Source organism: Eublepharis macularius, chromosome 1 (genome assembly GCF_028583425.1).
Source record: "Eublepharis macularius isolate TG4126 chromosome 1, MPM_Emac_v1.0, whole genome shotgun sequence".
Classification (NCBI taxonomy): Eukaryota; Metazoa; Chordata; class Lepidosauria; order Squamata; family Eublepharidae; genus Eublepharis; species Eublepharis macularius.
In genome coordinates, this window is record NC_072790.1 from 60,510,751 (window position 1) to 60,528,202 (window position 17,452).

At 41.2% G+C, this 17,452-nt stretch overlaps 1 protein-coding gene across 1 annotated transcript in view; it reads right to left on the reverse strand.

Annotated features, from left to right (window-relative positions):
• CSMD1 (CUB and Sushi multiple domains 1) overlaps window positions 1–17,452 on the reverse strand; it is a 1,321,894-nt gene that overhangs the window by 491,623 nt on the left and 812,819 nt on the right. Inside the window, exon 8 of the mRNA XM_054971211.1 lies at window positions 4,954–5,041. Within this exon, the coding sequence (XP_054827186.1) occupies window positions 4,954–5,041 (88 nt within the window). The remainder of the gene's footprint in view (window positions 1–4,953; window positions 5,042–17,452) is intronic.

Genomic DNA, 17,452 nt, shown 5'->3' on the forward strand with positions numbered 1-17,452 from the left:
ATATATCTGTGGATGCAGCCTGGAGAACATGAGCTGGAATCTTTGTTCAAGGAACAAAACCAAATTGATCATTTTAATATTTTAACTAATTGTAAAATGCATAGTTCAGTCCACTCCACAGCCTGCAGTTGCCATTATTTCACATAAACATAGTATAATGTAATGAGACAGCGATTTTTCTTGACTGATTCAAGATTATGACAACATTTATTGGCAATGCTTTAAAACTCTGAAACTTGAGCAAATCTATTTTGTTTGAACCATAATAAGAGCCAAGAGATTTCTTTGCCATAATGGCTGCATATATTTAACTAGCAACCCAGCCTGTTGTGTAAACAATGGGCTTGGGAGGGGAGCGATGCCGCAGCGGGCTTCTCCTCAGTGATGGAGAAGGCTGACATGGCAGTACGGCACGCTGGGCCTCCCTGCCGCCTCCATGGCCGTGCTTTTCCGGGTTTCTCCATCACTGTGTTGCCGACAACTCACTGCACCAGCACCAGGATAAAAAGTGAGTTGTCGGAAACACAGCCTACCTTTTATATATTAGAGATGCTTTAAAAAAGATCAAGAGTATATCACACACAAAACCAGACTACTAAAATCATCCATTCAATCATAGTAGGTACAGATGTTTCAACATTATTTAAAGAAACTTAAAACATGAATTTGCATTTCTTTCTTTTCATTCTTCCTTTCAACCACAGATAAAAAGGAAACAGCTAAGAATATAGCATGGTCTCAAAATCACTTGAGGAAGTTCCAAAAACAATATACTCAGCATTAGGGGTGTGCATAACTAAATACACAAGCTGAAAATACACACAGAAATCGCTAGCTAGGCTTGTTAAACTTCCAGAACGGTGGAACAAAATTGGGAAACAAAGCTGTAATGATCCCCTCCCTGGCCAAAAACTTTGTATGTGTTATTTCAGGTCAGGGAGTGCTGGGCCATTTGGCAGCATCTTGTTTTCCTGAATAGCATGTCTGTCCATGCTCATCATACAACTAATTGGACCCAAAGTAGAGAGACTGAGCCCTTAGTGTTAACTCTATCAGTAGGAAGGAAATGCATGCAGCATGCATGACTGCATTTTTTCTTCAGCACTTCCTGGGCAATAGCATCGGCATTGAGTGCCTTTTAGGGATCCAACTGCCAAATATTTACTTTGCACTGGGGAGGGGAGGAGCAGATGGCACGGTGCTGTTGGCACCAGTGTTATCATCACCAATTACAATCCTTTTTCTGGGCATATTTACCCACAATGCAAGGAAAAGCCAGCAACATTTGAATGGGCATGGGTTTGAGGAGGGAGGGGTCTTCTTCAGCCCCTGACTGCCACAAAGGCTCATGTTATGCAGATTAGGGTGAAAATTGGGAGGGGGGAGGAAAGTACAATATAGAACCATTAAAACTGGAAAGAAAAAGAAATGATCAAAGGAGAACTGCACTGAGGAGGTCTGTCATGCCTCAGGTAGGGTGAGCCACCTTACACTGCCACCACTCTGGGATTTAGGGTCCCTTGGGAAGGCCCAGGGTACTCTCCCAACCCTTCTGACCTCCATAGTTTGGCCAATAAATAGGTGTGAGGACCTGGCAGAGTAACAACAAACAAAAGGATTTATTTACAAGGAAGTCAGTTAATATCAAACAAACAAACAAACAAACCAAGAAGCAAGGTGCATTAGCAACAATAGATGGGTGAAAGCAAAATAAACAAAAAGCCCTAGCGCGACTGAACTCACTGTCTGTCAGGCCTGCCTTCTGCATGGATGAGGGTCTCTCCCCCTAACAGAAACCTCCTCTGGCTTGCTCCCTGGGAGAAAGAACACAGGCTTTTTCCCTCTCAAATTATATAGCACTAGCCCCTGTGTTCTGATGGGCTAAAAAGAGCTCCAAAACGGCCCAGGGGCTTCTGGGAATTGTATGCAGGGCTACTCCCACTGCTAACAGGCTTCTGAGGCCTTGCTAGGCCTTCCTGGCACAGCCAGATCATGACAAGGTCCCACGTTCATGCCCAATCAGATGCCTTCTGTTGCTGCTGTCCTTTACTTAGGTGCCATGGTGACACTGTCACCATTGTGACTAAAGAAGTCCTCCAAAACTAGCAGGTTGAGGAGCACCAGAAGGAATTTCATCTTGCCCAGAAAGCCTTTTAACATTGGATTAACACTTTTGGCTTTTTGGGCTGCTCTGATTAAAAATGTTAATCCAATGTTAAATGACAGGGAGGTATAGCAGGCACGTGCATTACACATTCACACACACACACACACCCAAGACCAGTATTTCACGTAGAAGGATCTATCTGGTCAGGTTTTTTTTTATTTTATGGCACATTATGGTATTCTTTCATTGCTTGCCGTGTGATTTTTTTCATTCAATTCTGAGTTAACAGTTTTAGTTAGAATGGGAGATAGGCAGACAGCAACCTGTCCAGTATCCCACTTTTACAAGTAAAAAATAAGGGGGAAAGAAGGCCAGCCTCCCTCTACTTCCCATGAATGAAAAACCACATCTAGCCCTCCTTTTCTGTGCGCTAGTATGCACAGTGCGCTTTTATGCACAGCACTTTTAAGGCCAGCAGCCTTAAACAGGGAGTCCCAGACAACTGTTCTGTGCAACTTTGGTACTGTGAAGTGCAAAAATAGGCACTCCAGAGCCACCCATACCCCGTGAAAAGAACAGTGTGCATTTGCGCACTTGCAGCCAACACATGTGCAATGGGCCAAAACGCATGAAAATGGGGGGGAAAGCGCCAAACAATTCAGATCTGAGCCAGAACAAACGAGTAATAGAACAGAAATATTCTGGAACCCATGGAACCAAAACTGAAATGGAAATTTTCTCAGTACACACTCCTACTCAGCATCACATGCTTCTAGTACATAGTTGGTATTTTTGCTGTTCACTGCAATAATTTAATACTTTTTAGGCCAGTGTGGAGTGATGGCTGCAACTCTTGGGCTAGGACTGGGAGGTTATCTGATCTTAATTGATTAGCTAATTGCTGTATTTATACCCTACCATTCTACTCAGTATGTTGGACAGATAAATAAAAAAAAAACATGCTAATATCAGCATTTAAAATTCTATATACTATTCCAAAACACCTATAAATAAATATGAGCAAGGGCTACAATAAAATTATTTTAAAACACCTTTTTTTTGCATTTTTGGTTGTTTTTGTATGAACTTGTATAAGCAGCCTTGAATACCATGATTTCAAAGGCAGCATAGATTTTTTTTCAAGGAACAAATAAATGAATTAAGCAGAGATACATTGAATACCTCCTTGGTGAATGGGTACTTGTTAGAACTCGTATTTAGAGCCAATAATTTATTTCTTGTGGCAGCTCAATAGTTTTCTAGAACATTACTGCGGTAGTGCCTGTGAATAGGATATAGGTTTTATTATTTCCCCTTGTCCTATGGCCCAATACCACACACACATCTTGAAAGAGAAATTGTCGAGGTCAGTAACATTCCTGTCTGTGAAACTGTCCACTTTTCTAGTTGATGAAATCCTTTGGTCTTTCTAAATTACGTTTTTTCTCCCCTCCTGCTACACGGAGGAGTGATTTCCAGCTTTTTGAAAAGAGAGCTGAAGTTTGATAAAAAGCCTGTTCTCTTTTCTGCTTAGCAGGGTGACTAAAGAATGCTGCATCTCTGTCAGATCTGTTTTAGAGCCATTGTGACTGCAGCAAAATAAATTGGCAGGATGCAGGCTGGAAATCTAAATAATTGTAGTATTCCCAGATTTACAAAAATCAGCACAGTCAGAACATTTTTTTACACACATTATTAGGGTGGTTAAGAAAAAAAGTTAGTGTTATATTTAAAAACACACAAAATTGCCACATTGCTGTTTTTTTTAATGATTAAACAAGTGTGTAAATTTGTAACTCCATGACCTGGATAGCCCAAGCAAGCCTGCTCTTGACAGAACCTAAGCAGGGTCAACCTCAGTTAGTCATTGGATGGGGGACCTCCAAAGGAGACAAGGGTTGCAGAGGCAGACAATGTCAAGTCTCTTGTCTTAAAACCCCCAGCAGGGTTCACCATAAGTCAGCTATGACTTGACGGCACTCTTCACCCTCACCAAATTTGTAACAGCTTATTCTCCCAGCCCATTTCTTCCCTAATTATGCCAAATAAAAGATGAAACTAAACTTAGTGTTCTCTGTTGAGTCCCACCACTCCCATCTTCAAACATTTAATACAGCTAGGGTTGGCACCTCTGGCTAGAGAAATTTCTGGAAATTTGGAGGGCAGCGCCAGTTGAGAGGGAAACATAGGAAGGGGTTTTATACAACATCTAGGATATAGCATATAGTCTTCCTTCTGAAACTGCCATTTTCTCTCGGGGAACTGAACTCTGTAATCTGGGGATCCTTTGTAGTTCCACAAGAACTCTAGGAAGCTGGACGTTGGCAATCGTAATGCAGCTTACCACATATTTGAATTTCATTACGCAGTGTGTTTCTCTATCCCTGGTTCCATTTGTCCACACATAGTTCATAGCAGATTTTGAATGTGTACCCAGGTTTCCACGGACACTTGCAAAATATTATCAGGACATGAAGATAATAAGAAGCTTTATAGAAGTTGTGGGTGCAGTACACGGTATTTTAGAGGGGATTAGAACAAACACCACTGAAACAAGCACAACTCTCTCAAAGTGGGCTTACTATTTACTTTAACCAGGATTTATTAAGCTCAAATCCTTTCCATATGTGGAGGTGTCCAAACCACAAATGTTAAGAACTGGCAAAGGAGCAGTGTGCACAGGGGCTCCCCATGTCCCTATGATCTTGTCCTGTTCTTGGTTAGTACATTCAAGCCATATTGTGTTAATTAAGGGCACATGACTGGCCACAGTTATTTTATGAGAGCATATGCATTCAAGTTTAATGCATCTTTTCCAATTACATAAAGCCACACAAAATTCTTACCTAAAATCCAATCCTGTCCTTTTTCCATTTTCAGGAATACCTGGATCAGGGCATGTATCAGATGCCACTGCATCCCCACCTTGACTCACTGCAAGAAGCAGAAACATAAAATTTCAGATGTATAATATCATCAATAAGCTAACTTACACCATTTAAGAAAAAAAGCCATTACAAAGTGATAATACATTCTTAGTTAAGAATGAGAAAAGGATTTCATTCACATTGGAGACCAAAATCTAATATTGTTATTCAGTTTCAATATTCCATTAATCTGTATGGTTGGTGCTTTTGGGTGCAATCTTCAGAATGTCTCTTGTGTAAAATTTGTTCTTTTTAAGGGTATGTTAATTTCAGTCAGATTATTGCAGATCAGGTCAGAGATGCCTAGTAGAATGTGCGAAGTGTGGGATGGATCCAGCAGAAGATTTCCGGTGTGTGTGTGTCACAGATGTCCCCTTTCTGCTGCCAACTTAAATTGCTTCCATGAGCAAAAATTTCTAAAGCATTGTACCCCTTCATTAGTTTTTTATAGAAAGTCTTTTTTTTATTTATAGAACTACTAATGAAAAATATTCATCAAATGTACTTTTGTTGGGTTAAAAATCACAATTTCTTACAGGGGCTGTTTCCACACGGCTTACCTGCTTGCATTATGTCCCAGCAGATCGCACAAAAAACACGGAAGATCGCGTTTTTTTCGCGCGAGATCTGCACGACGTCACGTGACGTCGTGCAAATCTCGTGTGAAAAAATGCAATCTTCCGCATTTTTGCGCGATCTGCCGGGACATAACGCAAGCAGGTAAGTCGTGTGGAAACGGCCAGGGTATAAAACTTTTTAAAAAATAGTATGAACTGAGGTTCTTTTTGTTGACTTGAGTTTCCTTCCCTTGCCTCTTCAGTATGTGTCTTTCACTCATTCTTCATAATACAGCCATATTCCTCTCATGTGGAAGCTGATTCATGCCTCTATCAGGCACATAATTATTACCTGGAACCAGGGCTTTTTTCCTGGGAAAAGAGGTGGTGGAACTCAGTGGGGTTGCCCTTGGAGAAAATGGTCACATGGCTGGTGGCCCCGCCCCCTGATCTCCAGACAGAGGGGAGTTTAGATTACCCTCCGTGCCGCTCCAGCAGCAGTCAAGTCTCTGTTCATCTGCAAGTGCTACCTAACCAATCACACACAACTGCAGTTTTTGAATGCTTTCAGAAACCAGCCTAATTACCATGGACAGTAGTGGCATATGAAAGTGTCACCCTATGCCTGGCAGATCCTGGACTACTTAACATATGCAGAAAACCACTACACACACTGAATCCTCAACAAATTTTCAGAAGGGATGCACAAATCTGCATTTTTTTTGCTTCTTTGGTATGTGTGTTAATGTTCAAAGGGTTCATCTCTCCCTGTTTTCCAAAAATCCAAATTTGAATTATTTTTTCATGCTAATACGATGGTTAGAAAGACAACAGATAATAAAGACAGGGCAGACCTGCTTAGTTCCTACTTTGCCTTGGTCTTCTTGTGCAAAGGAAACTGTGCTCAACCTGACAAAAAGAGAACACATGATGTGTGGATTTGCAACCTAGGATAGACATGGAGTGGTATGTAAACACACTGCTTCTTTAAATTATATCAAGTCCTCGGGACAAGATGAATTGCATCCTCGGAACTGTCAGGTCTGTTGCCCACTGTCCCTCCATATTGTCATTCAACTTATGATATGTTGCCTTTTGCACCTGCTTCCCTTGCTGCCTTCCAGATTCTAGGACAGTCGAGCCCTTATCTCGGATGGCTCATCGCAGCGGCCTTGGGACAGCTCCTTCCGTCCTGCTACTGACTCTGTTTGGCTGGGAGAGCCGGAGGGGTGGGGGAACATGTGAACGGGTTGATATAATGTATCCTGTACTCAATGCATCATTCTTAACAAGAGACCTGTATACAGCCAGATGCCTTTAATTGCTTCTGTGTAACCTATGGACATATGTATAGCGAAGCCTATGATATCTCAATAAAGACCCATTTACTCGAGAGAGCTTGGATTTCTTGCTGCAAGGGCTGGGAGTCAACTTCAACGTATCCTGTCTTCCATAGACTGACAGGAACTAAAGGAACTTGCCCCATCTATAATCTTTGAGAATTCTTGGAGAACAGATGAGGTGCCAGAAGATTGGAGGTGGGCAAATTTTGTCCCCTTCTTCAAGAAGGGGAAAAAGAAGATCCAGGCAACTACTGACTCCTTCAGTGTGACATCCACACCTGGAAATGTTTTTGAACAAATCATCAGCCAGTCAATCCTCAAGTATTTAGAAAAGATGATGGTGATTACTAAGAGCCAGCATGGGTTCCTCAAGAACAAGTCATTTCAGACTAATCTCTCCTTTTTTGAGAAAGTTACTACCTTGCTGGATCAGGGGAATTCTGTAGATATATTTTATCTCGATTTTGGTCAGGCTTTTGATAAGGTTCACACGATATTCTTGTTGACAAGTTGGTAACATATGGTTTGAGCCCGGCTACTGTTAGGTGGATTTATAATGGGTTGACAGATTGCACCCAAAGAGTGCTTGCAAATGGTTCCTCATTCTCTTGGAGAGGGGTGACAAGTGGTGGACCTCAGGATCTGTCCTGGGCCATGTGTTCTTCAACATCTATACACATGACTTGGGTGAAGGATGAAGTAAGAGAGGGGATCCTCATTAAACTTGCAGATAATAGCAAATTGGGAGGGGCAGCAAATATAGTAAAAAACAGAATCAGGATCCAGAATGATAACAACAGGCTGGAAAACTGGGCTAAAACTGAATCTCAACAGAAATAAATGTAAAGTTCTGCATTTAGGCAGAGAAAATCAAAGGCATAATTATGGGATGGGGAAGACTTGTCTTGGCAGTAGTGCATGTGAAAAAGATCTAGGGATCTTAGTAGATCATACACTGAACATGAGTCAGCAGTGTGATATTGTAGCTAAAAAGGCAAGTATGATTTGGGCTGCATCAATGGAAGTATAATATTCAGATCACACAAATTGATGGTATCAGTTTATTCTGGTTAGACCTCACTTGCAATACTGTGTTCATTTTTGGGTACCACAGTTTAAGGATGTTGACAAGTGAAATGTGTCCAAATGAGGACAACAAAGATGGTGAGAAGTTTGGAGGTCAAGTTCTATGAGGAAAGGTTGAAAGAGCTGGGCAACTTTAGCCTGGAGAGAGGAGACAACTGAGAGGTGATAGCCATCTTCAAGTATTTGAAGAACTGTCACATAGAGGATGGAGCAGAATTATCTGTTGCTCCAAAGGGCTGGACCAGAATCAATGGGTCAAAATCAAGACAAAAGAGTTTTCAGCTAAATATTATGAAGAACTTCCTGATAGAGCAGTTCCTCAATAGAACAGTTTTCTCAGGAGGTGGCAGGCTCTCCTTATTTGGAGGTTTTTAAGCAGAGGATAGATAGCCATCTGTCAGCAATGCTGATTCTATAACTTACAATGAACTTAGGCAGATCTTGAGAGGGAAAGCAGGAAGGGATAAGCCAGCGCTAGGTTCACGTGGCCGTTTCTTATATGCCTAGGGTAATGCTGATCATCACCATTTGGGGGTCAGAAAGGACTTTTCTCCAGGCCAGATTGGCCAGGGATCCTGGAAGTTTGTTGCCTTCCTCTAAACATAGAGCAGTGGAGGGGAGGTAGCTGTGAATTTCTTGCATTGTTCAGGTGGTTGTACTAGATGATCTTTGGGATACCTTCCAGCTCTATATTTCCATTAAATTCTTCTTTTTTAGAAGTATGCCAATTTCTTTTTAGGCAACAGAGTTTTATATTGATTAATGTCACTTTTTAAACTTTATTCAGCAGTTACAGATATCACTTTTCCACTTTCTTCCTCCTCTCTTCAACAAGGAAAGATTTCCTGTTTCAAGCCCCAATAGATACTTAATACTATTACAGATCACAGTGGGACTCTTGGTATGCACCTTGAAGGAACATACTTAGCAGTAGAAAATGATAACATCCAAGCTTACAAACGAAAGAAACAAAGACAGTAGAGGATTGTTAAATATGAAGGCAGTAAAAAGCACAACACAGATAATAGAAAAACTCTTTCACTGAAATTTCAGCTGAGATTGATGGTTGCCATTTTGCCCCACAACATAAAAGAGGCCATTTAGAACACCTTGATTCAAGCCAGACTCAGAGCAGAACCACAAGTGACAAAAGGCACAGATTGGACACTTGTCTGTTTCCCTCAAGTTTTGATGGGAAATGTAGGCATCCTGGTCTCGCAGCTTGGCTCTCTGACTGCTGTCCAATGGACTTTTCAACAGTCACTTGTCCAACATTCCGCCAAGCTGCCTACATTTCCCATCAAAACTTGAGGGAAGCAGACAAGTGTCCAATCTGTGCCTTTTGTCACTTGTGGTTCTGCTCTCTGGTTGCCAGCTTTGGGTTGAGAGATTTTGGGGGGTGGAGTTTGGAGAGGGGAGGGTTTGAGGAGAGGAGGGACCTTAGCATGGTATAATGCCAAAGAGTACACATTCCAAAGTAGCTATTTTCTCCAGGGGAACAGATCTCTGTTGCCTGGAGATGAGTTGTAATTCTGGGAGAGCTCCAGCCTCTACATGGAGGTTGGCAACCCTAAGTCAGACTGACAAACATAAGATTTTTTTTTTGCAACCCAACTTCCAGTGGTCACTGTTTCTTTAATGGTGATGTGCATTGGTTTACAGAAATAAGAATCAAGTCACTCATTTTCAGAATCAATTGTGAATAATATTAGATGCCTGATAAAACGGTCAATGACAATATATAAATAAAGAATTGAATGTTCTTCTTTATTATTTTACCAGCACAATATCCTAAATCTACTGTTTTAATTTGTCACTGCACTGGCATTACTGCAATTTTGGTAAATTCACTAGTGCAGTGGTGCCCAACCATGCTGAGCCTGCAGACCTTCCAAGCCATATGTCTTTCTATGATTGGAGCCAGATGTTTCCAAATGGATACTCTCCACAGACACAAAGGTAATACCTCTGGAGTAGAATGCCCTCAAATAATAGCTGACTTATGGAGACCCTTGGTAGGATTTTTTATAGCAAGAGAAGAACAGAGGTGGCGTGCCATTGCCTGCTTCTGCAACCCTGATCTCTGTTGGAAGTATCCCATCCAATTACTAACCAAGGCCAACCCTGCTTAGGTTCTGAGGAGATCAGGCTCACTTGGGCTATCCAGGTCCACCTCTGGAGCGCTTCTGAAATATCTCCTAATTCAGAGACATGAAGGAGAGTCAGGATTGGCTCTTTGCTTTGGAGAAAGAGGAAGCAGACACCAGGAAACACTTTGGTGGACACCACATTGAGGACCACTGCACTAGAGCAAATGTTTATGATCTGTCGCTATTTCATCTTTTCTTGGTACCAAGGCTGAAACATAATTATTTCTTTTCATTTTATACCATCCAATTCAGGGATCCCAAAGTGATATATATAACATTTAAAACAATTAAATAGAACATATAAACACAAAAAATGCACAAACAAGGAGGAGGGCTAATAAGAGTTAGTGAAGGAATACCAAACCAAACAAAAGTCTTCACCACTGGTGGAAGATGACAAAAGAGGCTGTGGAAAAATGGGGGCTCATCAAGAACAGCCTCTTGTATTTTCCGATATTATATTTTCTATTCAATTACTATGTTTCAAATATTATGCATAGTAATTCTTCTGTTGCAACAGATGTATTGCACAATCATTTATATCAGCTTTAGCTGGAATAGTGCAATCCAAGACATTTTCCAAAGCAAACTTATGGCTGGTATGCTACTCCATGTTCTGCATGCACTGCTTATATGAGATAATACATACATAATGGCTACCACACAGCTCTACCAAACTTCTCTCAGGAAGAGCATGACAGAGGGAGGTTATGATGGAAAGCTGAGGACAAAGGGGAGCATAAAGATAGGTTGGGTGATGGGTGGAAAGGACAAAAAGAATGCAAGAAAAGGGGAGAGGTTATGAGGGTTAAAGGGAAATAGCGGGGAAGGGGATAACAGGGGGGAAAGTGATATCTACTGCAAGGTTACCTGCTTGATTATTAATAACTATAAATAATGTAATGTAATGTAATGTAACAAAAACATTGTTGATAATGTTCATAAATTTACTCAGTGAAGTATCAAAAGATGAAAATATGCCTAATAGTGCGAGTACACTGCAATGTCCTATTCTTAGAATATATAGACTTTAGAAACTGGGAATTGTAAATGATCCCTTGCATCAGTGTAACTTTTTTTGTTAATAATACCAAATGACACGTGACTAAATCATAAAGATAGATTTTTAGAAAAATTACAAAGTTGTAGAAGTCTTTGGAAAACACTTTTGGAAGATAATGTAGCACTCTCTTCCAGGACAAGCAAAATGTACCAAGGTACACAGAACAGAATGAATTAGAAAGGCCCAAGTGGATTGCAGATGACAGACAATAGCATTAGAATTGAGTGGTGATGGGAGATTAGGTGTAAAATATGGTTGATTTTTTTTAAAAGATATGAAAATAGAAAAAGGTAGTATGGAAGGGAGGAAAGCATGATGACAAACAGGCTATGTACAATCAAGACATAAAAGCTACAAATCTTGACTGTCTCTTCCAAAGGCATCACAGGCAATTAATTCAACTGAAAGCTCAAGCTTTACTAGAATAGAAATACTTGTGAAAATCAATTCATATTGAAAAGACATTGCAATACTACAGAAAATATATATAACACCAATAAGACGGTCCTGTAAGTGCCCAATTGCTGCCCCCAAGCATTGCTTCCCTCATAAAACTGATAAAATTGCAGTCATTACAGTATATTTCAACACAGAAATCTCCACAATCCTTGCCTCAGCCAGGTGATTATTTCAAAAACGCTTAGAATATAAGCTGTTCTCTCCCATCAAGGTTATAAGAAATCAAATGTATGCCTACACTTTCCTCCGTATTTGTACAGAATTCCCCCACCCCTTTCTGTAACATCAACTGGCAGAAATTAAGACAAATTAAGAGTAGATCCAGAGCCAACACAAAACAATAAATTTAACATCTAGCTTATACTGCGCTAAAAGACTCTGGTATAACCTAAATTTAAGTGGAGTTCCAGGGACTTTTATTTTTGGAGAGAGACATTTTGTTTTTATCAGAATAATCTTACCAGAAAACTTGCATCATTCTTCTCTCACCATTTTATCCTCAAACAACCCTTTGAGGTAATTCAGGCTGAGAGTATAACTGGTCCAAGGTTCCCCAGTGAACACTGTTGTCCAGTGGGGATTTGAACCTGTGTCTTCTTTGGATTGCCAGCCCCCCTCTTGGGGCAGGAGATCCCTTTCCTCCACTTGCCCTCCCCCCCTGCTCACCTGACCTGCAGGGGAAAAAATTATAATGAGACTGGCTGGACTCCCTAGAGTATGCAAAAAAAAAGGCATGCTCATGCTTTAGAGGCCTCTGTTGATGTCACTTCTGGTTTAAAATGGAAATGACGGGGGCTCAGAGCAATCACAACTATGTTTGGGGCCAATTTGGCTCAGCTGAGCCCCCGTTGCTTCTGTTTTAAGCTGGAAGTGATGTTAGTTGAGGTCTCTGGAGTGCATATGAAGAAAAAGAAAACACACTCCACCCGGATGGCATCCCCTGCTTTGAAGGTAAGGGGCAGCAACAACCCTAGGTCTTCTAGATCCTTGTAAATAAACATCATACACTTTTCATGGTGTGTGTGTGTGTGTGTGTGTGCCTCTATAGCAACGGTTTCCTGCAACCCAGCATTGCTGACCATAGCGAGGAAGACATCCTTGACAGTTACTACTACCAGATCCCTAGGAATTTCTCACACTAGAGTTGGTCCCATGCCAGCAGAAACTGGAAATATCAATCTTGATACATATTCACTTTGGACAGCCAGGTTGATCTGAAAAGAATGAAAAAGCATCTAAAATCTGCTATCTACTGCCTCATTTCAAAGTTTTTTCCATATTCACATTTTTTTTCCTCTTACAGCTATTATGCAAGCTCTGACGACCGAAAGATCTCTTCCATTTAAAAATAATTTCATTGGCTGCTAAAAAAATTTATCCCCTTCCCCGGGGCAAGGTTCACAGCTGTCTGTGAGGAAAAATGCAGCCTAAGGTTTATCCCTTGAAAGATCATCATCCGCCAAACGTTTAGCTGCAACCCAGATGGAGAAAGTTGACAACATTGTAAAACCTTCTCTGGGAGAAAAGCAATGCAACCGTCTTATCCATTGCTATATTTTGTTCAGAATAATCAGCCACCTCCCCCTTTTTAACATTACATTTCTACAGCAAATTATTGCGACCCTACACGCATGGCATCTTATCATAACAAATTATAGTAGTTTTGTGTGCCATTTGTATGACAGAAAGTCTGGATATAAAGCATATAAATAAACATTTAAAATAAAAAGTCCCCCTCTTCACAAAATAAACAGTCTCACTGACACATCCTGAAGCGGGTAGGGGGGAGACAACAAATCTTAGTGTGTAAAGACAACCCGTTAGTCATGTTGTGTTGTAATTGTGTGGTTGCACTCTGCACAGAGGTTAACTTAGGCTCCACCTCCCTGCTTCCCTTAATTGTCTTCCTTATGTTAAAGTTTTAGTTTGTAAACTCTTCTGTACAAGAATTGTCTTCTTGTGCGCCAAAAAGCACCATCCATATTAATGAGACTATATTTATCGTCGTCGTCGTCATCATCCCAATCATCATCTAACTCATCTTCAGTGCAGTAGACAAGAGCAAGAGTCCAGTAGCACCTATAAGACTAACAAAATTTGTGGTAGGTTATGAGCTTTCATGAGACTCACAGCTCACTTCTTTAGATGCAGCTCCACAAATTTTGTTAATCTTATAGGTGATACTGGACTCTTGCACTTGTCTACTTGCTACAGACAGACTAACATGGCTATCCATTTTCACCTTCAGTAGTTTTACATCCTTAGTGACACTCCATCGTGTTGATGTTTGGGTGTCTTGAAATTTTATATATCAGTCGGCATTTTCTTGCTTCCCCTGCCTTTCTACCCTTTAAAAATGCTTGTTGTTTGTTAAGAAAATCTCGTTGGCCCCCATACAACACAGAATATGCTGAAACACACTGTAATCAGTGATTTTGAGTCCATTTAACTCTCTTAGATCATGGTCATGCTGTTGGCCAAGATCATAGCTAATGATCCCATCATTGATGCTAACAATCTGTTGTGCCAGGTGTTACAAGAGAAACCACTGACAAAAAAGCATCTCTGATCAAATTACTTCTGCAAATTATACTAGGACAACATCAATTCCAAATCACTGGTATATAATAGCATGTGTATACATTATAGTCAAGTTCACATCATTGTGTCCTTCATTTCAAGCTTCATAACCTGCTGAATGAAGGAGGAATACATTGTACTTCAAAGGCAATGGACATCGTGTGGACATAGAAGCTGAACATGTTCTTTGCACTTTTAAATATGGATGAATAGCAGAAAATTTCTGCCCCATTTTTGATTTTTAAAATCAAAATTAAAAATCCGCTTACAGGGATTTATGTATACTGATGCTGAGGAACTCAGTTCATTGGTGTGGATCCCTCCCCTGCCCCCCCCCAAATTTAGGAAATAAACATGGAGAAATATTAAGGAAAGTAAACATTTTGTATTTAAAATTTATTAAAGAAATTGTTAAAAATTTATTAAGGAAAATTTTAAAAAATGTAAATCAGGGCTAGCTTGAATCTAATTTCTTTTTCTTTCCTTTCTTTACCTCTTTCATGGATAACACTTTTCATTCTAATACAATGTTCTGAATATGTTATTCAAGAGACAAAAAAGTTACACCAGAAACAAGCATAAATCAGATGAGGGAATCAGTTTCATATAGTAAAGCTAATCCATCTCAAACCTCTTAAATCAATTATACTCGTTCAAAGCTTCTTTGACATACCACCCACGGCTCTTACGAGCCGTGTTCCCCAACATGTTATCTTCCCATGTTCCAGGAAAGGGTCCATTCATATATTCCATATCTATTGGATAATTTCATAATTACTATGGGCTCAAGATAAAACAAACCATTTTATTTTTTAAAACACAGGCCAAATCCACACTTCTCTACCTTCTGATTTTCATGTGCATTAATCGTGCTGGATTTGATCCCACAATGTCCCAGTCTGTGTTCACATCCCTTCTCTTACTGCCGCTGCCTCGCGCTATACTTCGTCCACATCCCTGGTAGAATCGCATAATATGGGGTGCGTTTAGATCCGACGTCGCCGATGACGACATGTGTTCATTTTTTCCCCATTTTTTCATCAGATTTCCGCTATAGTGTTTTTTTTGCTAAATTGCTATGGCGAGGCCACAACCCTATGATGACTGTGATTGGTTAATGTTATTCTATGCCTTCTTTGAAACCCATTGGACCATTATTCTGGCGGGCTAATTTGAAGTGATATTGGGGGTGTGGGTGTGATCCAAACTCTCCAAATGGGCAGACTAATTATTTGATGCTTGAATGTAATGTTAGAATGACGGATTTCCGCTCTAATGGTAATTTCAACAGTTAAAAAAAAAAGTGTTCCGGAAAGGCTGCAAACACGGAAGTGGGGTGGTTTGAAGGGGGCGGTCTCCTTGTGAAACGCTTCAATTTGTCCACATCCATGGTGAGAACCACGCAAGAGAAACGTTCGAACGCATGACAAATTTGTCTGAAGCGCAACGCGAAAGACGCGAGAGAATGGTGGGATTGAGGTAAGAGTATGTGAACAGCCCTCTGAGAAGCGAATAATGGGTGGCAAAAAAGCGGAAAACTTGAGACGTGTGGATTCGGCAACAATGCAATTTGTCCATGATGATTATATCAAGGTTTTTAAGTAGAAAACTTAGCACAGAGACAGGTTTTTAGTCCCTTTTGTTTTGCAGAGCTAAAATCAAACTTGAAGGAACTTTTTAACATTAAGTACACATTCTTTAACATCCAGCCTAACAGAGTTCTGGCGTACACAAAAGCTGACATGCTGTTCCGTGTCATAACTCTTACTTGCAAGCTCTTTTCACTTCAGATACACAAAGTCTGGCTAATATTCAAGAGCGGTGGAGAGAGACAACCCTAAGTGTTTATATGATAGCATAGTATTGTTTGTGTGTTTTGGGTGGTACATAGATCATATGTCGCTCTTTTGTTCTCAGGAATTCAAATGTGGCCTTCCACAATTCACAAGAATAAGTACCACTGTAAATAAGGTGTGGTTTTCGTAAACAACACTCATTTTGGGGATGTGCATCTGTCCCACATTCTCTGTAGCATCAAGCAACACTGCAAAAAATGGATAGAAAGAGGATGAGTGATGTAGTGAAGAGATGGTGGCAGATCGGTGATGACTAGAGATGGGCACGAACCGCATTACGAGCATCAAAACCCCATGAAAATGGCGATCGCTATTGTGACCTGGCAGATCGTGATCATCCACGGCCAATGATCCAGCGGTCGGGAGAGGCCTGGATCGTGGCGTTCGGGCTCGGTTCGGGAATCCAGACACTCAGAGCCAAAACACACGAGAAGAAATACCTAGGTTCAGCACATGTTCTCTTACCTCAAGGTTTGCCGGGATCTGTAGGCGTCCTGGAAGCTTAAAGTTTAGCATTTACAGAGCAGCAGGAAGGGAAATACAGGCGCCTGTATTTCCCTTCCCCTTCCTGCTGCTTTGTAAATGCTAAACTTGTTCTCTTACCTCAAGGTCTGCCGGGATCTGTAGGCGTCCTGGAAGCTTAAAGTTTAGCATTTACAGAGCAGCAGGAAGGGGAAGGGAAATACAGGCGCCTGTATTTCCCTTCCTGCTGCTCTGTAAATGCTAAACTTTAAGCTTCCAGGACGCCTACAGATCCCGGCAAACCTTGAGGTAAGAGAACACGTGCTGAACCTAGGTATTTCTTCTCGTGTGTTTTGGCTCTCAGGCACCAGCAATCTATACCCTTGGCAACGGAGCCAGGAGAATGTCTGAGCTCTGTCTGCCCTCCTTCTGTCACCCTGGAAACCCAAATGGAAGCCCAGCTTTCCTTGATCAGCAGGGCTTCCTTCCAACCACGGAGCTGCAAAGCAGTTACAAGTTGGGAGAAGACATCCAGGGGAGGGAGGGAGAAGGGGGTGTTCTGTAGCCACGGGCACTCCAGTCTCATCCCTGCAAACCCTGATAGGCAGCTCTGACAGCCAAACACAGACATCCTGTGTTGCTGAATGGGACCCATGCTTATAAATAGCCATGGACTGGGAACAGCGGCGCGCCCCGCTGCGTTTTCCATGATCCACGATCCGGGTTCGGTTCAGGGACGGGAGATGGTCATTGGTGTTCGGGAATTCGGGATCGTGGTCCACACCAAACCACGATCCGCTGGTTCGATAATTTTTTTTGGTTCGTGCCCATGTCTAGTGATGACAACAAAGGCACCATTTCC